General features: G+C 47.4%; 1 protein-coding gene across 2 annotated transcripts in view; it reads right to left on the bottom strand.

The window, feature by feature from the left end:
- The window catches only part of GAB3 (GRB2 associated binding protein 3), a 60,459-nt gene that overhangs the window by 10,387 nt on the left and 25,209 nt on the right, over positions 1 to 24,863 (bottom strand). For both annotated transcript variants that reach the window (XM_088527577.1, XM_010215774.2), the window contains exons 2-4: positions 8,885 to 9,188; positions 2,285 to 2,501; positions 975 to 1,453 (exon numbers count right to left, since the gene is read on the bottom strand). In XM_088527577.1, coding sequence (XP_088383703.1) covers positions 975 to 1,453; positions 2,285 to 2,501; positions 8,885 to 9,188 — 1,000 coding nt within the window. The remainder of the gene's footprint in view (positions 1 to 974; positions 1,454 to 2,284; positions 2,502 to 8,884; positions 9,189 to 24,863) is intronic.

Here is a 24,863-nt window from a genome sequence, read left to right on the forward strand (position 1 = left end):
TTTTGGCACCTGGGATGTTGTGGATTTTTGACTATTCCTTTTGTGTGAGGCAACAGAATTTCAAGAAAAGTGAGTAAGTCATCTCAGAGCAGAGTTTGGTTTGCAGCAGAGACTCTTGCTCTGTGGTTGGTTTTCAGGCTGCCGGGTATGAAATGCAAGGACACAACAGGGGATTTGCTCAAGGACACAGAGCCCCTGGCTTGTCTGGGATTACATCACATCACCAGCATCTTTCTGGCTTCCAGATCTTCACTCTAAAAATGTGAAAAATGGCAAAAAGACATCCTCCTTCTACAGAAGGCCTAAATGCAGCAGAGCAGTGTAGCTCAGAAAGCTTTTCTGTGTAAGCTCACGTTTTGACCTGCAGAAATAGAGCTGGCACTGTCTGCTTTGCTGGCTGGCTTTTCATTTGTTTCATTATTTGTTGGCTGCTTTTTGTGGGGGGAGAGAAGGGACAAGTCATGAGTCACGCTGCAGAGATCACAGCTAAATTGCTGTCTGTGTTTACATACTGATGGGAATTCGCAGGAGCAGATGCAGAACGTAACTGAGGGACAGATTTCAATTCTGCTCACAACCTAATTGGAAACAAGCATTTGGAGTTGCTTTAAGTTGTGTATTTTTTTTCAGACAGGAGGCTGTAGAGGCAGCTGGTGATACTCGGCTGACTTCCTAGCACCTCTTACCTGTTCCTCCACATACAGTTAATAGAGCTTTCAATATGTAGTTTTCAGCGGGAGCTAAAAAAAATGGCATCTGAAAAGAAGGCCCATTGATTATTAGGCCTCTAAGGACTTAAAAAGAATGGGAAAAATAAGTGGCAGCATGGGGCAGGGAAGCAGAGCTTTGCCTCCTTTTCATGCCCTTATTTTAGAAGGGGGCATACAACAGGGGATGAATGTCTGCTCCGCACGCAAGGGCAGCTCCATCCCTTGCCCCAGGAATAACTTGCTGTCTTGCAGAAATGCACTTACCTTTCCAATTCCTGACATTGTCTAAACTGGACAAGGAGATTCTCCGTGGCACCAAAGCAACCTGGGCCCGGCAGATCCCTGCATGGCCATTGTGGAGGGCTCCAGAGCCGGGCTCTTCCCCTCTCCTGTCAGAGAAGTGGGTGGGCTTTGGTGGCCGGGGTGGTGGTGTATTAGATAGCACATCCAGCTTGGTTACGCCATAGGGCAGCGTGTTTTGGCTCTTGTCAATCTGCAAAGTTGGTGTTAGCGGTGTCCCCAGCAATGGAGATGAGGAGGAAAAGTCACAGGACGGGCCAGTAATGTCTATGCTCCTGGAGATGGTTCCATGGTTTGCCGCGGAAGCCCCATCCTGGTGCACAACGCCAGCACTAGATGGCTGCACTAGGTACAAGGAGGGTTGGGACTGCAAGGAGTCTACGAAAACGTCGTCTGATGAGGTCTGTTCCAGTGATCTGTCAGAGTTTGACCAGCTGTCACATCTGCATGGGAGAAAGAGATCAAATACACCGCCCTTTCCTTTTCTTGTGATAGCAACCAAACAAACGTGCTCCAACAAACCCACCCAGCTGGAGATCTCCATGGGCACCCCACGGCCAGCCAGCACATGCACCACCGCAGGAGCTCCTTGGCCGAGCGCTGGCTCACCATGGCCCTGTGCAGACCATGGTAGTCACACAGCTAGATCCCGCTCAGCTGCCAGGGGACTGTGCAGCAGGTCTCAACGTTGGCACTTGCATGAGTTCTGTGTGTGACCGTGCATGGCAGTGAGCCCGCTCGCAGAGACACCGCTGGGCTCCGATTCAAGTTTCAGCCTCTGCACCTAAAAGAGCCACCTATTTCTCCAAATTTTGTTCCTGGAGAGGGGAAGATGTGGCTTCCAAAGCCAAGTTCTCATAAACGAAATGTCTGTCATGTTGCAGGAGCCCAAATTAAAAACCAGAGGGACTTTTAGAAAAGGAAGGGGAGGAACAAGAGCGCTGCATGGCTGCAACTTCACCCACACAGCAACTGAATGCAGCAAAAGGCCAAAACCTGTCCCCCCTCCCGCCCTAGGAAGCAACAGACAGAAGCCTGGTGCTGGGACAAACAAGCTGGGGCTTGGGATGCTGCTGCTCCCCAGATGTTTTCACTGCACAGTTGGTGCCTTTGCTCAGAGCATGCTGAGGCCAAAACATGATGCCTTTCTGGTAACTGCAGCTAAGAAAAGCCCCCAGTAAATTGGACTGGGTTCATGTCCACCGCTGAGCTCAGGAGCTTGGACTGAGTTGCAGAGCAGGATACCCAGGTGCCAGCTGGGACACGAGCCCTACCTGTTGTGACCCAGCTTGCCCGACTCGCAGTTGGAGAGGAAGAGGTAATCAGGGAGGAAGATTGACTCCGACTCGCTGGGGGTCTCCTCGGCGGCAGAGGGGTCGGCTGCGGCGCCGTCAACGGAGAAGGAGGGATCGGCGACACGGGAGGCGTGCGTGGAGGCGGCCGGCGAGGGCTGCGGGGACGAGGTGGTGTGTGACAGGGTCTCCACAGAATCTGCAACGAGAGGTGACGGCCATGGGTGAGGACTGGCCGCAGCACATGGCACCCTCCTGGGGCACCTAGGAAATACCTCCTGCCAACCATGGCTCCAGGCAACCTGGCCAAAACCCATATGCTTAAGAAGAGATACTGTGGTCCGAAGCAACTCACAGCCACATACCCCTTGCTCTGCAAAGGCGCTAGGTGGGCTTCAAACTTGCTCTGTCCACATGGGACACAGCTGGGACCCACTGGCTGCCCACAGCCACATGGCAGGAGCAGGAACTGCGTGGCCTCGCAGGGCTCAGAAAGTCCCAGGGGAAGGGCTGCCCACTTCCCCTTCGCTGCCACCGCTATTCCAATGAGCCAGTTCACCCCAAAATGGGGAGCGGGTCAAGGCAGAAACGTGGAGAGAAGGGCCTGGGACTGTCGGTGGCTGCCCCTCCGCAGGTCAGGCCAAGGCAGCGCCACAGGTGAGGGGACACCGTGATGGCGCAACTCATCGGTGCGGGGCCCCTGGGTGCCACCTCACTGGAGGCCGCACTGCTGCATCCCCCTCCTGCACACAGCAATGGGGATGGGCTCCTCCATGGTGGAGCATCTGCTTCACCAAGGGTTTCTTAGGCCCTAACACAAATAATTAATTATTAATCTCCAACACTTCAAATTAATGGAGACAAGGGAATGGATTGATTTCTTCCCACTTTCAAGATCTCAAAGGATAAAACCCCTCCCTGCCACTTGCAGGAGAGCCGGATTCATTGTGTTGCAGAGCCCACTTGCCGGCTCCCCTCGCCTCACCTTTGGGGCAAAGCCCCAAGCGCAGCAGCATAGGTGCCACCGGCCGGGCAGGGGCTTGGCGACCTTGCTGAGAAAAGGGCCAGCAAGGAGGCCACAAGGCACTGTGATTCAGAGAGTGACGATTTTCACCCATTCTTCTTCCTTCAGCCTCTCATGCCTAGTGCTGTCCAGACTGCTCCAGACCCAGCTCTTGAGAGGACTGGTGGCATTTCTAGGCTATAGGAGACACCGGCCACCCTCCAGCCTCCTTCCCATTCCTGGGGTACAGATGGCAGCCAACCCACGACGCACACCAAGAGCTGCAGCAACACGTTGGCTACCCGCAGGAGGAGCAATGTGGGCAAAGCACTGCCCCCAGGCCAGCTTCTGGATCTGAAACCCAACCCCAAGTGCAAGTCACACGTCTCCCAGCAGGCAGCTCTGGGGCATTTCTTGTGGGAAAGCTGCCCAACACCTGCCTGCTCCTCACAGCACAGCCCTCCCGCCAGGCGCACGTACCCCTACGGGGTTGCTGCATGCGGGCGCTTCCCGACAGGAGCTGGGTGCCCAGGCAGGGTGCAAGCAGCAGGCACTCGTCTCTAGCCAAAGCACAGACACCATCCCAGTCGAAGCTGCAACACCCTTCTCCAAAAGGAACAATTCCCAGAAAAGAGACAAATACAAGAATACAAAGACCTCTTATAAAACCAAGCATTAGCACATTCAAAAGCATAGCAAGAAAGGAGATTTCTGTAATTCCAATGTGCAGAATTTGCTTAAAACACCAGAATGACTCCTTGACTGCTTGTGTGCGCTACAGACCAGACTCCACATGGAACAGAGAGATCTGGAGCCCCTTAGGCAGCTTCTGCCTAGCACCCAGCTCAAAAGCATCAACTCTTTGTACTGCATATGGCTGCAGCCATCCCCTCGGTGCCAGGAGGCACCAGGTACATGTGCAAGTGCATTAAGGTGGATGGAGACGTCTTCCAAGACACAGCATCACTAAATAATATTGCTGACAGCAGTCCAAAACCTCCTGTGCCTGCAGACTTGCAGTTCAGACTTCACCTCATCATCTTTCTGGGCTAAATCAAAAGAAGAGTAGAAAAAAGCTGATTGTTTTTGTGAGTGGAGCACAGTCAAAAGCAAAAGTAAAATGCATAGGGAAAGCTGTGAGGAAACAAGCAAAGCTGAGCGCCGGTTAAACTTGCAGTTTCTAGAATTGCCCTGTGGCTCATCCCTTCAAATTGAGCAAGTGCTGGGGGAGGGAGCCAACTCTTTCCTTCCCCTCTACCCAAATTAACTCATTGCTCCTTCCTCCAGTTAACTTCGGCCCTAAAGGGTCATGATAGATCCCATGTAGGCACATGCTTCAATTTGAGCTTATTAAACAAAATCCTTGCTGAATTATAAGCAGGTGCTTACAGAACAGGACTTCAGCTGCACTATTCATCCTAGTTATCACCTTTTTATAGGCTTTCTTGTTTGGAAAGCATGGTTGGCAGCTGCAAACTTTCACATAGAAAGGATAATTTCTCCCTCTTTATTCTACTGACTAAGATGGCAACACATTTTTCATGTCTTGGACTTGGGAGAGCCACCTTGTAAACTAAGGAAGATCAAATATGTACTCAGCTAATTCTGTAGAGATCTCAGAAAAATGTGTGCACCTCACCCTCTGACTACATATTAAAACAAACAAACACACACACAAAAGCCCCCCACTCTGTATTTTCAACGCATGCAAGAAAGAAAGGAATGCCATTCTGGGTTATTAGCGCAACCAGAAGTAGCAGGCCTGAACTCCATCTGGTACTCACAGGTTTTAGTCTCAGATTATCCTATCAGGAAAGACTGAGCACATGGCACCCCAGGGCACTGCAGGGACAGGGACAGCACAGCCTTGCCCTTTCCTAACCTTCGGGGCCCTCGGAGACGGCAGCTGGCCCCGAGCAGCGCGGGCCAGCCCCTGCGAGCCCTGCCGGTAACCGAATCGGTGTGCATTAAAGTTACACTGCAGCAGCAGTTAGGGAGAATAAATTATGCATGTCCATTTGCTCGAGCGTGAGTGCTGAGAGCAGGTTTGGTGCCGCTCAGCCTCCTCCGTTTGCCAGCAAGGCAGCAGCGGCTGCTTCCTCGGGTGCAGGGTAGCACAGGCAGGAGGCAGCAGCCACGGGGACGAGAATGCAGGTTGCTCTGGGAGCTCTGCTGTGGCTCCATGGGTGCCAGCTGCATCCGGAGGGATTCCAAGATGGATCCTCATTGAGTTTAGATGCTGCCTGCCAAGGCATGGCCAAGGGAAGTGCTTAACACTCAGCTGCAAGCTTTAAAAGTGAGGCTTCCTAATGAGAAGAGCTAAGCAACCTTCACAACTGTTTCTCCAACAAAAATCAGGCATACTGCTCTGTGCCAATTCATCATGGTTTTGGGTTGCAAATGGCATGAAGCACGTGGTCAGTCCCACGGCCACTTCACCTTGTGCTCACCGGTGGTCTGAGCCTCGTGCCGAACAGCGTGGCTGCCTGTGGCACCAGAACACCCAGTCCGAGGGGGATGATGGCTCCGCGGGGCCCACAGCTCCTGGGTCAGGGATCCCCTCCTGGCACCATGTTCTTTCGACCCACACTACTGCCCTCCACGCTGCAAAAGCAGCAGCTCCCAGAGGATTCGCTGCTTTGCCAGAGGCAACTTTTTCCATAGGAAGGGTAGAAAAATTGGGGAATGGCCTCCTCCTCTTCCCCTGGAGGTTGCTCCCTGCCATTTTGAGCATGGCCAGCAAGCAGCACGGCTCCCTGCGGCCGGGCGAGCGGCTCTGCCAGCCGGCCCTTCCCGCGCCGCCCGCCCAGGTGCTTCCTGACATCTGTCTGCAGCCACGATTCTCCCCACCGAGCAGCCGGCCCCGCTCTTTGTTTGCTGAAAAAGAGGCACCTAGGGCTGGCCTTACCAGAGCGGCAGGGGTTTCACTGATGTGGCTCTGGCTGCTTAAATGGCGAATTAGAGTCCTCTGATAGCGGGGACCCAGCAATTAATCCAGTTTCTTTGCTACTGGACAGGCTCAGAGCAAGTGGCCTGTGTTTACAGCTGAGTCACTGCATGATCCTACAACTGCACTGCAAGTGCATTAAGCAAAGCAAACATGAGGCTTGGTTTCAGCCCCAAAGTTGCAGAAAATTTTCCAAAAATGCAAGGATTATGTATGATTGATTTCATCATGTAATATTGGCTTTGAGATTAATTTTAATATACAGAACAGCTTATTAAACCTTCTTGCAATTGATGTGTCTTTCTTTTGATGATTCATTTCAGGGTCTATTTTTTTAACACAGCATTCAATTTTAAAAAGCATATGGCATTTAATAGAGCTTTTCTCTTCTTATGTTAATTTTTAAGGGCAATTTGTTTAAATCTACAGGCACTTGGGGGATTTAGGTGCTTCCAAAAAGCTCAAGCAATTAGCAACTGTTTGAAATGTGATGTGCAACCCATGAAATGGTGCAGAATTAAATCAGAGCTCAGGATATAAATATGATTTGAAAGAGCTCTACAGTCTGACCAGAATATACCCCGGAGCAGCAGGGCCTGCAGGATAAATAAGAGCTTGTGAGCTATTTTTCACTAGGGAGATAAGTGCATGTCTGGGGGCTGAGCTTACACTGACCACGGCGACTTTACCACAGTGCCAGGCTATACTGAACCAAGCCAAAAGCCCTGTACTGTTGGACTTCTCTGGGGACAATACTTGCTTTCAGCATAGAAAGCTGCAAAGCCAACATTTCAAATGTTAGGTGACGGCAAGAGCTGCCACTTCTCATGTGTGAGTGTGTACCTGGTCACTCTTCGCTGGCAGAGGGACACTGCTTTGTGACCCTCTCCAACAACTGCCTGGGCATAAAACAGCTGTACAAGTAAAGCTAGGCTCCACCAGAGTAACCAGACAGAAATTTCCCGATATAAATGCATCTATGCTAGGGATAACAGCTGCCTCAGCTCCTCTGGTCCTCTGCAAATCATGTCTCCCTGTGCACATCCTCAACACACAGTGCTGGCAGAGTTCTTCCTATCTGTTTGTGGCACAAGGACGTATGTTGATTTTCTCTTTTCTTCTGCATGGAAAGACTTACCTTCATTTCAGACCATTTGGTGAAAGTATGTCTGAAATAACACCACAGCAAAAGCAGCAATGTAAGAGCAACACATCAGTTTTAACAAGGATAAGTGGGCTTCTGAGTGGTCCCTAATTACATTCAAGCTGCAAAGGTCTATTGACTCCAATTTCCACACTGCTACTAGCTCATAGCACTGTGTTTATACTCTAACATGCTAGTTGCCTGCATGGGCAGTTTATACTGGCACATAAAAATGTCAGCAAATTTTCCTCGTGGTCTCTAAACTGAATGTGAAAACAGCAGACCTCAGATTTATAACAGGAACACTGCAGAGCACTTCCCACTCCCTTCCATTTCCCCTCAGAATAAACTACTGAAGAGAAGATTAAAGAAGGCCAGGAACTGGAATAGATTAAAATAAAACATCTCATCTTGGCCTTTTGTTTTCTTCCAAGGTACAGGGCTATGGTTTGCCTTCATGGCAGCTGCAGGCACCAGGAGCACTCAGGCTGCTGCAGTGCACAGACCAGGGCAGGGTGATCCCCCTGCCACATTATGACACCCATGAAATATATTGCTGTCCTTCCTGAGTTATCTCTGATGAGGCTGAGCCCCCTTCTCACCACCCTATTCTGCTCTTGCGCTGGCTTTTATCATGGCCAAGGACTTAATTCTGAGTCACTTCCTATGAAGCTCTCAAATTGCTGCTGTATCTGCCCCTTGGAAATGTCAAGGGAATGACAGATTGCTGTTATCTGAGCCTGATTTTCTCATTTGAAAGGTAAGTTAATGATACAGGTCCTGGCATTAATTACTGTCTAGATCCATTTTGGAGTGGCTAATTCTTGGAAGTGTTCCAGCAAATTCACCCTACTGAGTATATACAGGTGTAACTCTTGGCAAACAGGCCTCCTATATGCTTCCCTGGCAAGACCATCTCTTAAGTCTAGACGCACACTCCTAACATTCTCCTGCCCTCTGCCTTCTCTTTATTTTTCTTCTTATTAATAGACTGATAGCTCAGTATTTTTGTCATTGATTTATATATGTACATATACACACAAATCTATCTCCATTCCACATCTAGCAAAACCTGAGAAAGAGAGTTTTGCAGGACACTGTCTCTTTTTTGGAACAGGTGTCTTACATTAAGCCTAGCTAAATAAATATGGGATATATAATGAAATAAAAGACCCCAGAAGATAACAGTCAGCTTTTCACATAAACAACACCTTTTCTTATTAAGGAACTGCTGTTTACCCTTGCAGGAATTGGTTCCTCAATGTGTGACCAGCTATTTTTTTTACCTAACAGAAATGAGAATCCTGGTAACTTTTAAATGAGGGTTCAGCAAAATCCTTGCTGTGTGAAGCTAGGAGAAATAGCTTCCCACCTTCCTTGCTGTCCCAAACCTGCTGGCAAGGTCTATACTTCCTGTGTGCTTCTATCAAAGAGCCTAAGAACATATCATACTCCCAATCACTAAAATGAGCAGGATCGTGATCCTACCTGTGCCATCTTCTAAATGTCCAAAATTACAGATCTGGCTGATGTTGTGCACCCAGATCTGCATTTCCTCCTCGGTTTTGGCTACCAGGTAGAATGTTCGGTAGGTGGTTCTCACAATGAAGACGAAGTTGTTTTGAAATTCCTTCTTGATGAAGTTGGGTCCCGAATGCTTCAATACCTCACACTCATTGAGGTCGATGATGCGAATGGGTTTTTTGGAGTGGTTGTTCCTGTAGTACTCCAGCACGTCCGGGTTCCCGCTCATGCGGCCTCTGCGGAGCACGAACCAGCGCTTGCGCCATGCCTGCACAGGGCACAAACAGGGTACTTTTAATCTCCTGACTGCCAGCCACAACATGTCAATCAGCCTGAACATGCATGTTATCATTTTGATTTTATTATTATTTTAACTATCGGGCTGAACTATGACTCTGATTTGTAATTATTGCCCTTAGCTTGTATTTGTGATGGAAAGAAAGGCAGAAATGCCACTTTTAACTGTTAGGAGGTCAAGATGAACTTGACTTCACTGTAATACAGCCCTTAACCTGCAAGCAATGTGTAGGTATATACTTCACCTGTATTAGTTACTGTGTGTGAAAAAAGAAGAGGTTAGAAAATTTCAGGAACATGAAAATGCTTAGGACTGTACCATCTGTTGTGGCATATTAATTCCTGGTAACAAACACCTTTGCCTAGTAAGGACAAGGTTTCCAGATGACTTGCTCAGCTGCTGTCAGAGTGGTTTCAGTGCTAATAAGTAGCTGTTGATGAGCTTCTGATTCTAAGAGCAAACATTAAGGGAGTTATTCTGCTAATAAGTTAAACAGAGAATTTCAAGATGTCCCAAAATCATATCTATTTACACAGATACCACCTGGAGGGACTCCATAAACTCAAATCAAAATCAGTAAACATACATGTCTTTTGGGTCTGTGTGTGAATGTATGGATGACATACAGAATTAGACAAATCCTGTGAGGACTAGGATGCTGCAACACTCTAGTAAACTAAATGCAAAATTCCAGGAACAAAATAGGACTTTTGTCCTTTTAATTCAGCAGCTGTTTTTATTCATCAACACTATAAGCACCTTTGTGTTGATCAGACCTGTCACCAACACACTTAATTCGAGCGCCAGAAGAAATCCATCCTGACCTTCATCACACAGAAAAAAAGCCGAAATAAGATGTTAGGTAGCTTTCCCCTCACCAAACTCCATAAAGAGGGTGATTGGGTAAAACCTTGTTCAAACCAGAAAGGCCTCAGAAGCTGGCAGTGGGAGCCAGCTGAAGCTGATAATGAAGTGGCCCTGCTCTATCTGCCAAGAAGGAAGGGAGATGGTGCCCATACACAGTCCAGGTGCCTGCCACAGACACCAGCTGCTTTAGTTATCTCACCAGAGTCAGAAGTTCAACAGGAAAAAAAAAAAAAAAAAAAAAGAACAGCATCTGAACAACCGCACAGGCTAAAACAACCTCCCTACCTGAGACTCTGCAGAATGATTTTCCACGACAGCACAAAAACTCAGTTTCAGCAAAATCTTGCACATTTTGGAAGCAAGCAGGTGCTTGATTTTGCTGAAATCGAGATCTAGTGGGTACAATGATCATTAGAATTATTAAAAAAAAAAAAAAAGAGAAGAAAAAAAACACCGAGGCCATTTATCATAAAAAAAGGTTTTTATGCAAAAGAGACTTCCTTGCTGTGCAGTGAAGCTTTTCATGCTGTCTGTTAATATTCTCACATTTTTTTGAGGTAGACAAATCAGTGTGAAAGACCATAAAACTCCTTCCGGACTGACAGACTCCATCAGATGTGCATGAACAAAATGCTTTCAGAAAATGCTCAGGCAACAGTTCATCTAAAAGTACATCCATTCAGCTAGGCAGTACTTTACCCTATGCAGAAAGGAAACAGTTCTCCAAAGCCAACACATAAGAGTCAGTGAACAAAGGAGCACAGACAGAGCTCTTGAAGGCTGAACAAGCAGATATCAGTCTATGTAAAGGAATAAATAAAAAAATGAGGAGCTATAAAGCACCCAAGATCCTCTCCCCTCCCCACCAGGAGGGCAGGCTGCCCCCAGCAGAGAAGAGGAAGTCCACAAGATCCTCTCCAAGCCTCATTCTGATAGCAAACCAGTCCATCTTTCCCTTCCCTGCTGGTTAAATCCATCTGACTCCTGATGGAAACAGGATGGAGATCAGCCGCACACGAGCCCTGCCAAAGCCCTGCTGAGAGGAGACCAGGAAGCTGAGCCCAGAGGGGTGACTCAGTTGATGACATAGCTACCTGCACAAAGAGGGTCTAAGGACCATCTTTTTGACTCTTCTCCCAGTTATGTAGCCTGTGCCAGGACTGTCACTTCCCTCCTAAGAGCTCATTTCTCTTCTGAAATTTTCACCAGTATGTATCTTCACTTGTATCCCAATATGCTTTTGTGTGCCCTGCAATGCTGAGCGTAGATGTGCTGAATTTCCAAGGTGCCCACGGCTCCGCTGCAAGGTAGATGTGAGTCCATTTGATGTCAACAGTACCCAATACTCCCTCTGCTCCGTGGGAAATGTGAAGCAATGTTTGACACACCAAAGGCAATCTTTCAGCATGAGGATTTATCTACAAGGGTCAAATATCCTCCTCATTTCCCTGGCATGTGCCTGCAATGAACTAAATATCCTCTTTCCCCACCAGAAGGGGAGCAGCATTGAACCCCATGGCGCACACTGCAAGTTCAATGCTGTCTTGAACCTGCTGGCCCTGGGACGCTCTCTCGTCATGCCGAGGGGGTGATGTGCAGGGCACCCACATGGGCAACATGTAGGGTAGCTCCCCATGGGGTTGCCACAGATCCAAATCCATGGCACCCTGAGAGACAGTCAAGTCCCACCACCGGCACTGGTTCTGCTCAAGCATATTCCTCCTCGCATCCTGCCACCACAAGGCCATGACCAGAGGAACAGTTTCTCTGTGGGGACAGTACCCAACTGGAATATGCCAGTGCAAAGCTTGGCCTTGACCGGGCCATGTCAGACACAGTAGAATCAGAGCACTACGACAGGGCAGAGAGATTTATCTGAGCTGATTGGAATCTACAATGTCTGGAAAGGAAAATATTTAGTTTGGAATTGAAGTTTACAGGAGAGTCTCCTCCAAGTTTACAGGAGAATTTGGATCAATTTAAGGGAAGAAGACTGGGCTCCAATGGTTTATATGAAGCAACCTATATATTTAAACAATAAACCGTTCCTGGGATTCATCTTGGATTTGTCACTTGTGCTACTGAAAAGACCTAAGTGGACTGAAGAAATACTACATTTATTTTGGGCCTCTTGAAATTAGTTCTTTCTTGATGAAGGAACGATATGATGATGATATGTTTATATGTCCTTCAAAGCTTTGTTGGCATTGGAGAGAAGTCTTTATCAGAAAAGTACGACTACAATCAGACAAGAGCCAACATAAATCTAGAACAATTTTCATCTGCCCTTCATAAGTGGAATAGTTCACTGCCAAAAAGAAGAAGGAATTTGCAGCAGTGTTGGTTGAATGCCAGCACATTGCTCTATGCAACACAAGACACCAGCATTTTCTTCTGGCTTGGGAATTTTTCACTTTAGGAATTCCATAGCCACTTCTGGAGAGAAGAGGAATGTCTCTATTTCCATTTCAGGAGGATTTTTAAGAAAGCAATCCCTACTTCCACAATCTGACTTCTCTGCTTCTGCTGAATAAAAGGTGAGAGGTTTAACCAGAGCTACTACTCTGTGTGAATGTTTGTTGCACCATGAGGGTATAGTAATCTGTGGTGTCAGATAAAACAGGCCACAAACAAACCTATATTGTGCCAAGAAAACAGCTAGCTAGTAAACAACATCAGGATGTGAGCCTAAGTGGGAAAGTTTTAGCCAAATAATTAATCCCTTAAATTGCCCATGAGCTTGCTTTTTTTTTTTTTGATAGTTCTAATAACAAAACACAAAATAGTCAACAATTTTTTTTAACCTGCTAAATTAGTGCTCACAACTCCCCCATGAAGATAATCTTTATTTTACAGACAGAAGCAAAGGGCATTACAAGAGGGAACAATGTGTGTGTGTTGCTGCCTCATCCCTCCTTGGAGCCTGGCTTTGTGGTGGGCCAGCAGTGTGTGGTCATCTCCAGGCCAGCAGCAGCCAGGTTTGATGCTGAAGGATGCAGCCAGAGATCTGTGGTGGGGAGGACTGGAAACCGCCTGAACATTTAGGGAGAGCTCTCATCAAACAAACTGCTGGAGAGACTGAGCTCCGGAGGCAATGTGAGAAGGGTCTGACAGGGTGTCTCTCCACGGCTGCTTGAGGTCGGGATGCACTGGTGCGCACAGAGCTCCTCCTGCTACGTGCTGTGGGGCCTGAGCCACGCAGGAGGCATCCTTGGGACAAGCGGCCAGCAGAACTGTGGTATAACCACCCCGCAGGAGTGCCAGCACTTGAGAAAGACATTTTCAAAGCTTTTTTTTTTTAAGAACCATTTTTAAGCATTTTATTTTAGGGAAAAAATAGGCGGAACTTTATAGCATTTCCTATAAATGATTTAAAAGAGGAAGTTAAAATTCATATGTAGACAGCTTTGTGAGCAGCTGATGTCTAAGCCTATTAAGGCCATATAAGCTAAGCTTACTTGGCCCCGCCGCAGGGGCAGGAGGTGCTAGTGCTGCAGAACAACACCCTGCAATGGGGAGCTTTGCACCACGAGAGGAGAGTTCCCTGTGAGCATCCTCATGTGCAAAGAGCTGTTGGTCCCATCAGCGCAGGGTAATAAATCTCTGCCTAACAAAGATGTCTGCTTGTCCTTCCTGATGTGTCCCCAGGCAGCGCTCTGGTGGCAGCCAAGCTTTCTGCCCGCTGTCCCATTATTCAACACTTCACTTGGGTGTTTTCTCCCTTGCTGTCTGGCTCTCCTCATTTTCTGCTCAGATCTCACAAGCTTAATCAGCAGGAAAAAGCCAAAAATTCACGGTTTATGGCTGGAAAAGAAAATCAATAAACACTCAATTCAAGACAGAAAAAGACTCCTCCCCTAGGGCCTTCTTCTGTCTCTACAGGCATGCAACACTAATTCAACCCAGAGAGAAGAAAGAGAAAGTTTCTGCAGTAGTTTTCTCACTTTACGTGGGTGCTGGGAGGCCGCTGTGTTTGCCTGGGTCCAGACCTGCACGTGCCCATGGCGGGTGCGCAGGAACCAACTGGCAGACATACAGTCTGACCCTTTTCTCCTTCCCTGCCTGCTCGCGACCGCCCCGCGGTTTGCTGCAGGATGATTGCTGGTGCTCAGGTCGTCAGCACCGCCTGAGGCCAGTGCTTGCCTGGAATGGGAGAGGGCTCTGAGCTAACCACAATGCCCAGACTTTGCTCTGGTACTGTAGAGAATGTCTGGCCCATTTGATGCAGAGACCTATAATGCCATGATTTCAGGACAGACTAGAGTCTAACACTGTATTTCCATCTGCTACATGGTGAGTCATTTACCAAGTCACTTGTCTATCGTTTTGCAGTAGTTTCAGTATGACTCTAAATGCCCTTGTTTCAGGAAAGTCAGCAAGAATCTTCCTCAGAGGAGACGCGATGGGTGCACAGTCAAAGGGGAAATACCTAGTCCGTTTCAAGGTGATACAGGCATACTAATTGTCTAAAAGAGCTAACCTAAAAATTTCCTGTGCTCTAATGTGCAATGCAAGCTTCGTAATAAAAAGGCTAAGATGACGTGCTCTAGAACTGGCGAGGTTCCCTTTCTTTCTCTTTCTCACAAAAAGAAACCTGCGGTTTGTGTAGAAAAAGTGGCACACACTATAAAGAAAAAAAAAAAGACCCAAGTCAAACATTGCCTGCTTCCTTGCACGCATTCCCAATCGCCCAGTCTACAGTCCATAATATTTATGGTGCTTTGCATATACAAACATCTGCAACAGAATGACTCACTGCTATTTAATAAACAAGCAGATTTCTTTGTAAAGCTAATGGGTTCATTTGGGCATGAAGGGTCAAAGTCACGGTGACTTTAAAACTTTGGTGTTTGAATTCCTTGAAAACCTTGAAGATTATGAGAAAACCAGTTCTGCAAGTAAAATAATATCAGTAGTACTGTATTTTGGCTGGGGGGAGGAAGGAGACAGATGCTTGGATGAATAAATGTCATTTTGCTCTGGTCCTCTTTGTAAAAACGGTAAAGAAACAAGAAGGGTGTTTTTCACACCCTTTTTGATTATAGATTTCTTGGGAGCATATTGGCAGGATGTCATCTCCTTGCTCCTTGTGCCTGGGTGGTGAGGGCAGGTTTCTCGACAAAACGCTGTGGCCGGCGGAGCAGCCATGCCCTCCTCTCCTCCACTTTTCCAGGCTATCTGGTACAAAAAGCGCATCTCTACCAGCCACCCTACCAATGGCTGCAGGCCCCTCAGATTTCATTTACAAAAAGCAGAAGGACCAGGCATTACCATATTACAATTAACAGGCACCACAGAAAAAAGAGAGGCATCCTTGGGGGCTGCACCTCCCATGAGAGGCTTGTGGCCAAGTGGGATTTGTTTCCCTGCACAGCCAGAACTGACCAGGGATCTTGAGAGCATCTACAGAGTGCCAAGTGAAAAGATACAGTCGGTATTAATAAATAAATAAACTAATCCCTTGCTATGCTTGGCAACTTTTCCCTGGGACTAACAAGATGGTAAAGACAGCCTCACATCCTCTCAGAAAGCAAATGAGATTTTTGTGACTTGGCATCATTATAAAGCAAAGCCTGAAGGGATCTGGAGAGCTGACAAGGAGTAAAGCTACACACTGAGGCGGCAGCCCCGGCGCGGAGTCCCCGGAAACTCCCGAGGCACCCGGTGGAGCCGTGCGGATCTACGTGGAGGGGGGACGGGGTGGCAGGACAGCGGTTTTGGCCAGCCCTGGGGGCTGACCTGCATGCCGCGGCCGAGGAGCTGTGTGACACCAGGTGGTGGCATCACGTGCCTGGGGTGGGCTGGGAGTGGACAACAAATCAAGCCTTGGACATCCTCCTCCTCTTTCTGTTTCATTCTGTCTGTGCTTTTCACTCCTCGTGGGGATGTGAGTAGATTGGAGCTCAGACTACAGTTCCCAGCAACAACAGAAAGCACTGACATTAGGTGAAGGGGTGACTTTAGGTCACTGGAGGATCTCTTCCCGCCCAAAGGCCTCCTCTTTCCTGGGCACATTGGTTGCTTCCCCAGGGCAGGCAGAGCGTAGCACTAACTCCTTGAAGCTGTCCCCGAAAGGACACCTTCTGTCCCTACATTTCTGCAGGCATTTAAGATCTCTGACAGTGAAGAGTTACAGGCCGGACTCTTTACATGAGGATGTTTACAGATTCACCCTCCAGCCAAGAGTTTTAGTTCCATATTCACCCACAGCATGTTTATGTGTAATATCTAAAATGACATTATTATTATCGGCCCAAACAGAGCTTAAATTTCTAGAGAGCTTTTTCCCCCTTAAATCCTAAAGCACTTGACAATTCGAACATGCTTGTTGCATGCTACATATGTTTAGAGTAGTTCACTTGTCACGGGGTTACACCTGCTCCTGAAGCTACATTTCCCCCCTAAAAGCTGCTTAGCCAGACACCTCCATTTCTGCTCTCCTATCGGTGCACTTGGGTTTGACCAATACCTGGTGCAGCTTTTTTCCCCCCATTGGAAATCCGCCTCACACAGCAGAGGTGGAGATTCCTACTGTCGGATGAAAACTACCTGTGTCCTTGAAACACTCAAGCTCTCTCTGTTCACAATAAATTATTTAATACGAATGTTGTAATAAGTCTCAGGAACTAGATATAAATTGAGATAAATTTCAAAGACTTGGAAAGACTTTAATCCAAAATTTTAATCCAAAAATCTTAGAGGATTTTTGAAAGGCTCTGTATGGATCTTTGAGCTCTTTATAAAAATGAGTCATTCACAGGTTGCTAGAGGAACAGCTCTGGAATACAAATGTGGGTTGTAATCATCTATTGGATGACTGAAGCCATTTAAGTCAACAGGGATTTCACTTACTTTTGGAGGCAAGTATAGGAAAATGTATATACTAAGGGGATTGAAGTTTGGACAAATTTTGAGCAAATTTGCTAAACTAATAGCTTTTATGGAAGGACTCCAAACCTACTTTGCTAAGGAAGAAAACAGAGTTGTGGCTAATCCCCTTTCTCGTAGCTTGTGAGCAGTGTATAAATACAGATGTGCAAAGCAGTTAAAGAGAAGAAAGAGCTGCAGGTCTGCAGAGCCTGTAGATTGTGCCCTTCCCCAGGCTACCGGGAGCCCTTCTCCCAGGAGCCCTTCTCCCTTTATTTTACTAGGAACTGGCAGTTTTCTCAGTATTCTTTACATAAACAGAGCAAATTTTGCTGTTTCACCTTGTTAACTGAACATGTGGTATGAGGTCAGCAACAGTCATGCAGCCTATCTGTAGCTGTCTGAGCTCACATGATGCTATAGCGCTCAAGAGAAGGAACATAAACAGGAAGTTGGGCAAAGTGACTCTTTTAGTAGGGGACCACAACACCTTTTTTTTTAAACTAAACTCTTCAATAACACAATTTTGGATCCAGTTAAAAAAAAAAAAAGACGAGCAGTCAACATGATCAGAAGAAAAGTTGCAAATGCTTATGCTGAAACACTAATGTTTAACTGTAACAATGTCCTTCAAGATAGCAAAATGAACATTTTTTTAGTATTGTGCTCAGAAGCTCGTCTCATCTCACAGCTTGGTGCACACAGGACTAAAAAGATGAAATCAAACATATCCTCCACATCCATTTTGGGCCAAATCTTGATTGCCCTTATTTCTACCCTTATTGAATTCATTGTGATATGCTGCAAAGATTTTAAGATTTCGACCTTTGCACTTCATTTCCCTTCTAAAATTGCGTGAAGAAAGGAAATATGCAGGAGGCAGCGGAAAAAAATGTGGAGGAGGAGCACATGTGTGGGAGGGCTTATATTAGAGAAGAGGTCAAATTTGTGAAAATAAGGACCAACCTTACTGGACATATGTATGGAGATAGAAAGAAAGACAGAGATAATAGAAGCAATGCAATTACAGATAGATATTATCTGGGATCCCCCAAACATCTACCTGGCTTTAAGCACAGACAGGAGGCCACCACTTTCAAAGGGAGCTGCATGCTCCTATATAAGCTTTACTGAAATAAATGGCAAAAGTTCCCTTAACTCTGAGAGGGCCAGGTCCTCCTCTTAACATGAAGCTCTGGGTCTGGCCTGTTTTTTTGTGGATTACAGGCTGCCTTCAGCAGTGGGTTTGCTCTGCCAGGACAGTGAACCTTTACAGGTGATTTCAGGCACGACGGCGTTTCTGTGGGAGCTCTCATGGGTCCTGGTCTGCAGCCTGGTCTCGCCAGCAGGGCTGTGATTTTGTCAGGAAGGGACAAGGGCACACAGCACGGGGAGCACTGGAGCGAGCCCCCGATGTCCCGCAGGCAGCTCTTCCAGCAATATTGGCCATTTCCAGGAGCAGATAGTGCCCAACACGTTGTAAGGACTGCCAGAATGTAAGCCGCAAACAAATAATTTTGAAATGACCTGGAATTTGGAAAGACCCCTATTTGTCACAGAAACCTGATTCAAAAAATTAAGGCTCTCATCAGGAACTAGAAACATTCCAGTGTGACTGAGACTCAGCCAAAGCCAGTCGACACAGGCTAAATTCCAGTCATTGACTATTTACAGAAAACAACCCAAAGTATAAACTCCATGCTATTTGCCAGAAATATTTACTAAATATCATAATTGCAACTAATAGTACACTAACAGTGTTGGTAAGTCACAGAACTAAACATAAAGTGAAATGTATTGAAAGACTTCTTGTCTTACATATACAAGCATAAATGTGTGTTATTGGAAGGTATGTTGGGTGGCCCACACTAACATAGAGGAGGCTGAGGCGAACCGGGATGTCTCACGACACCGAAGGAGGCTGAATCTGGCACAGATCTAAGTCCTGCAGCACTGAAGATAAGTGCTAATGAGTGGAGCTGCTCCATGGCTGGTGCTACCAAACGCTCATTTCAAAGTATTAGAAAACCAGCTATGCTAAGGAATTAATTACTACCTGAATTGTGTTATTTTACCCTTAAGTATTCTGCGAGGGAGTGTTAGAGCTTAAAAATCTTCTTATTATTTTTCTTTAAAAGCTCCTTCAGATTAATCCTCTTTGCTTTATATTTCACATGAGACTGAACTTGTTTTTGGACATTTTTAGAATTATTTTTTCATTCTTCTTAGTTTGTAGAAAAGTGGTCATCACTCACACGGCTTGGTAATGTACAGCATCCACTGGCTGTCATTTTTTATTTAAAAATACATAAATGTTAGGAAAAATATAAACAATGCTCCCCGTGCCAGGTTTTCTTTTGTTTGTTTAAGAATTTTTTTTGAGTCATTAGACTTTTTTGTTGCTGTTGCGTCCTGTGCCTCATCCAAGAAAACAGGGTTTCGCATGGCTGAAGATTTGAAAAAAAATCACACCCTAAAAGCTCCATTTTCCTGCACGTTTTAGGTGCATTCCATAAAAGTCAGATGGTTAAAGTCAATGTGAGGATCTAGGCATCCATCATGTAAACTTCCCAGGCTCGCGAGGCAACTGCACATTTCTTCACTCTTGTGTGGAAAGGGAATACTGCCTGTGAAATTCTACAGACCTGTGCTCTTTTCTCAGCACAATGTCTCCTGTTCTGCCAACTTCATACCAGCAGAGGCGGTGAAACGCTCCAGTAGCCCTGGAAGTTAGGAGCAGAGCTCAAATCCAGCAGGCTCGGGTTCAGGGCTATGGGCCCCAGTCCCAAGCCGTGCTCATCATCCTCACGCCTTCACCTCTTGAGACTTAACCTTCACACTGGGATTCACTCATAGTTCAGCTCTTTTGACCTGCTAATACTGCAACTTTTCACTTTGCATAAGGACATTTTATGTGCCCTTGCCTGCCACATGCAGTATAGCATTGCTACTTGCTTAAAACTTGTGAGTCACATGGTTATAAAAAAGCTCAACATAGTAAATAAAACACTAATGAATAACATATCTAGTGTTTCTCTTAATTTGCATGACTTCTCAGACTTCCCTTACTGAACCAAACGATGAAATCACAACATGTTCAGAAATATTAAATCATTTCCTCAGCATCTGAATATAACAGGCTGTAAAAGGAAAACAACTGTGTTTGGCACATTGCATACTTTATCCTTAACACTCTGAATTCTGTTATTCCTCTGTAGTTTTATCCATGCAGATTTGTGCTCTGATCGCAACATCATTCCAAATAACCGTGTGCTGTGAGTTACTTCCTAGGAAATCCCTTAGTACTGCCAGACGTCTTTGCCAGGGCAGCCCGGGTTTCGGGCGCTCGCAGCAGTGGGCAAGCCGGGCTGTTGCAAGCCAAGGATGTCTCAAAACAGCTCCAAGCCCCTGGCCAGCAGCAGATACAGGGCACTAAGTATGTGCCTGCATGAGTACCAAGTGGTGTCCTGGTGTCTCCAGGCTGTCACCAACATGCAGGTGAGGAGAGGAGAGGAGAGGAGAGGAGAGGAGAGGAGAGGAGAGGAGAGGAGAGGAGAGGAGAGGAGAGGAGAGGAGAGGAGAGGAGAGGAGAGGAGAGGAGAAGGAACAAACCTCTTTCCCAGCTCCTCCAGACCCCTGGTCTCCTCTGCAGGGCGTTTCGCAGTTTGGAGGTGACGGATGGTTTGCTGTCACCTCTGCAATATCCCTGGCACCAGGGCAGCGCGGGCAGGTCAGACCCCAAGCGTGCAGGTCCCTCTGCTGTACGGCAGCTGGCGGAGGGCCGGGCTGCCTTTCCTGAGCAGGTGCCTTCGCTTCGGGGTTACGTTCGGCCAGTTGTCAGTGTTTTGTAACGCAAGCTTTTGCGAGTACAGCAGGAGTAAAACACTCTGCCAAACTCCACAAATAATGGAATGGTTTGGGAGTAAAAACAGATTTCAGAAATGAAAGTTCAGCTTGATCTATTGGGAACAACGTGCAATTAATGTGCTCAGCAATATCTTAAATCTGAGCAATGTGGGAGAAGGGTGATAGCTCCCTTTCTATCATTTTTCAACCTGCCAGAACACTAATCTATTAAATGCTAAAAGCCAGATTCTTAGTAAATGTAAACTGGTAAACGCAGCTGAAGGCAGTGGCGTTGTGCAGTTTATCCGGGTCATAATCTTTTTTAAACAGTAAAACTAGAAAATCAGAAGGGTATGTGCTTGTGGGATGGTGAAATAGAATCAATGTTACTGTTACAAAAGTGATGATAATGAGCCAGCTGGGTTTTTCCACAATCACATTCAAAACTACAGAATTTATTTCTGCTTTTCTGCAACTTCTCCTCTATCTCTTCTCCTCCCTTGCCTATCCCGTATTTCTCAGTTTTTGCATGCTGAACTACACCCAACAGATGAGGTCACTGATGATCAGTCGGGACATGGACGCAGCCTGTGATTTTGCATCACTTTTTTGCCCGGCACGTCCCCAGTGCTGGGCCGCTGCATGGGGCTGGCCAGGACGCGCATTGGCTGCAATGGTGCCACCGGCTCCAGCAAACCTGGCCAGCCCCTGGGCCAGCCGTGATGGCTGCCACGGGGGCTCTCCTGACCTCCTGACCAGCCCGCCTTCGCCTTTCCCAACAGGCTTCATCCATTGCTCACGTTACTGATGGCAAAACCATTCCATGTTACTTAATGAGGCCAAAATTTCATAAATCTTCCAAACAGAAAACATACAGTCCACTGCATAGTCTGCAGCTCCTACATGTGCTTCAGAAGAGAGCAAAGTGGCTGATATGAATGCTAAAATGACACTGTCAGCTTGACCTTCAAAACAGGAATGGAAGTAAAATTCAGCAGACCTCTGCTAATTTTTGAAATCTTCTCACTTCATTTTCAGTTTTTAAGTGATTTTTATTCCTTCTAACCTGGTGGGAAAGGTCCATGAAGAAAAAAGAAACGAACAGCAAAAATGCCAAGACAGCCTTATGTGCTGAGATGTGCTCAAGCCACAGAGCAGGTACACAAAGCCTCCCTGTTTTCCACAGATATGCCCATCTCCTGATTAGCTGAACACAAAAGCAGAGGTCACTAGAAAGCCCAGCTTGGCAGTGTGGCAGGCACAGTGCTAGAGGCAATGCTGAACCCCTCTGCTCACCGACCCAGCGATGCCATCGCCACAGGCTGTGGCCCCAAATCGCCTTTCAGCTGCCCAGGCTGCAGCTCCATGACAGCCAGTGCCATTCACTGTCACAGAAACCGCTCTTGAGGGCACATGTCTGAGGGAGGATGTAGACACAGACAGATTCACAACAAAGAAACCATACGAAGTGTCCTTAGCTCCAGGCTGAACCCACTGTGTTCAGTCTATTAGAGAAAAACAAGTAAGACTTTCCCTGTTAGTGCCCTCACACCAAATGTAGATTCCTGAGGCTGCAAGAATTAATGCTTTTTTTTTTCTTTTTCTTTCCTAGCATAGAGTATCTTGAAGAAGTACATCTTCTACAACTTGCAGGGAGTAACAGGTGACGAAGATGCTGTTCAAGGTCAAGCGTGGCACATAGCCTCAGGTGCAGGATAACAGGCTGCACCGGAGGGGAGAACACAGCCATGCGTTATACTGCTACCAGCGCAGCCTTAGATATCTTTACTTTTAACTGCTGTTCTCCATAATTTCTTATTTCTCTCCTCTCCGCGCATGCTTACGTAGCAGCCAGATGTCCCAACAAGTCTTTGTTTGGAGGCTAATTCATGTCTGTTTTGGCAAGCCATATTCTGCCCTGTGATTGTGCGGCTCAGTCGCCCACCTTGCTGGTCGAGGAGCGGTGGCACCGCGGTATCACAGGCACTTACAGGGAGCCATGGGAGGGAGGATGAGGCTGTGTTTAAATAGGGGTGACCTCAGGGGTGTTTATGTCCTAGGAGAAAAACAAAAGTGGAGAGTTTTCAGAGAGAGAGTTAAAGTGTGAGCTCAGCCACGGAGGAAAGTAGGGGAGCCCCAGTCTGGCAAGAAAATTGGAAGGACAGGAATGGGAGGAGCAGGAAAGCCATAGGAAGAAGGACAAACAAAAACCTAACTGCAGGGATCATATAGAGAAGGGACTGGACTCTTCAGCACAGCTGGAAAAACCTCAGCTGGGGCGGTGAGAAGCATCTCAGTCCCTAACGGTTCATGTGATGGGGCCTGATGAGCACTGATAGCAAATCCCCACTCCGGAGCGAGGGAGGAGCGAGAAACAAGTGCTGTGGCTTGGGTCCTGCCGCAGCGCAGCCCGCCCAGCTCCTCGGGCGAGGCCGCCTCAAAATCACACCCAAGTTTTTGCTATGGGTGGAGCAGCCTCATCTCCGTCTGATTCATCGACTGGCCATTGTGTGCATTGTTTGGAGGTGTCTTCTCTGCCCAAGCCAGGCAGAAGAGAAAGCAAAGCAATATGAGGGAAGCAGCCGGCTGTTACTGAAATCCTATGAGAACACTGGGGAACCATGAAAGATTGTGGCTCCTGTCTCTGCTCTGATTGTAGGAATAGCAAAGGACCCAAAAGAGCCTGGAGGGAAGGCCAGGGTAGCTTGGAGGGACACGTCATCAGAAAGCCCAGCTGCTGCTAAAATGCTCCCTAAAAGCTCCTGTTTTGCTAGTGCGCTGCAGCTGGGAAGCACGGACTCCTCAGGGCTGGTGCTAATTAAGCTACCTATTGCTGGGAGAGGATGGGGATGTGGCTGGTCGCCAACATTAATACAGTGGGCGGGATCACAGGAGAAAGTCTGCTTTGGTCATTTGGCAGTTGGGCTTTCTTCCCCCCTCTCCCGGGGTTGCTTGTGCTCTGGGCACGGCCCGTGACGCCCAATCAGAGCCCCATGGTGCCCGCGAGCCGCGTGGGACAGGGCCGCAGCACTGGCCAGGGCACCCTCGCTCGCCCCCTGCTCCCCTCGCTCAGCCCCTCGGCGCCTGCCACAACAGCCAGGGCTGCTATTGCTGGCAGAGCTGCAGCCTGGTGTTTTTTGACCTTTTACTCTTCCAGAGATAGAAATGGGATTTGTCTGAGGCTTGGAATAACTTCCTGCCATTGTGCTGGAGAGGGCTAGTCAGACTTGCGAGATAGCTGTGTCTGTTGGGCTGGTGGAGGAAAGCAGAAAGCCTCTACTGTGGGACTAAACTGAAGACAGATAGAAAAGATCCCAAAGACACCCCATGGGCCTTGGAGAAAAATACACTGATAGCACTGTATGTTGCCTCCGGTGAGACCACTGGGCTTGGGCAGCTTCTGGGCTGATAGCAATGACATTAGCCATTACTGGAGAACCACTAACGACCCCTCAAGCAAATTGTGCCCATATATTGATAGTTATTCCTCAGATGCTAACTCATAAAACCTCTCCGGATCAGTGAAGCATGTGTGTTTGCTTGTGTGGGAAAGAAGATAATGGTCTGAAAATTGATCCTTTGGGATGATGAGAGCAACTAACAGTCGCATAAGCCTCTCAAGCCTCCCCCAGCCTTCCCTGGCCTCCCGCATCACCCCGGCAGCCTCAGGGCTCTGCAAGGAGCAGCAGCACGGGGCGGCAGGACCGCTCTTCCCTCATTACACCTTCAGGAGCCTTCTACATCATTCCCTCACTTCTAGCACTCTTTAACAGTGCCTTTGCTAGGGCACATCTTTTCAGCAAAACTGTCTGGCTAAAGCAGTCGAGGAGCCGTCATTGCCTCAGATGTGGCGACAGCTCTGACTCTGGCTGGGGATGGGGAACGGATGGAAGGTGGTGTCTGGGTTCCCCGTGTCCCTGGTCGTAAAGAAGAGCTAATACCTACAGCGTGATACACCCGGCGTCACTGGGAGCCCAAGAAAGACCAGGCACAGACCCTGCCTGTATTGCAGTACTTCTTGAAATCCTCAGGCACAGACAAAAACATTAAAACCAAAAAAAAAAA

The sequence above is a fragment of the Tinamus guttatus genome, unplaced genomic scaffold, assembly GCF_059628265.1.
Source record: "Tinamus guttatus ecotype Peru unplaced genomic scaffold, ASM5962826v1 Tinamus_guttatus_pri_ptg000287l, whole genome shotgun sequence".
NCBI classification, from domain to species: Eukaryota; Metazoa; Chordata; class Aves; order Tinamiformes; family Tinamidae; genus Tinamus; species Tinamus guttatus.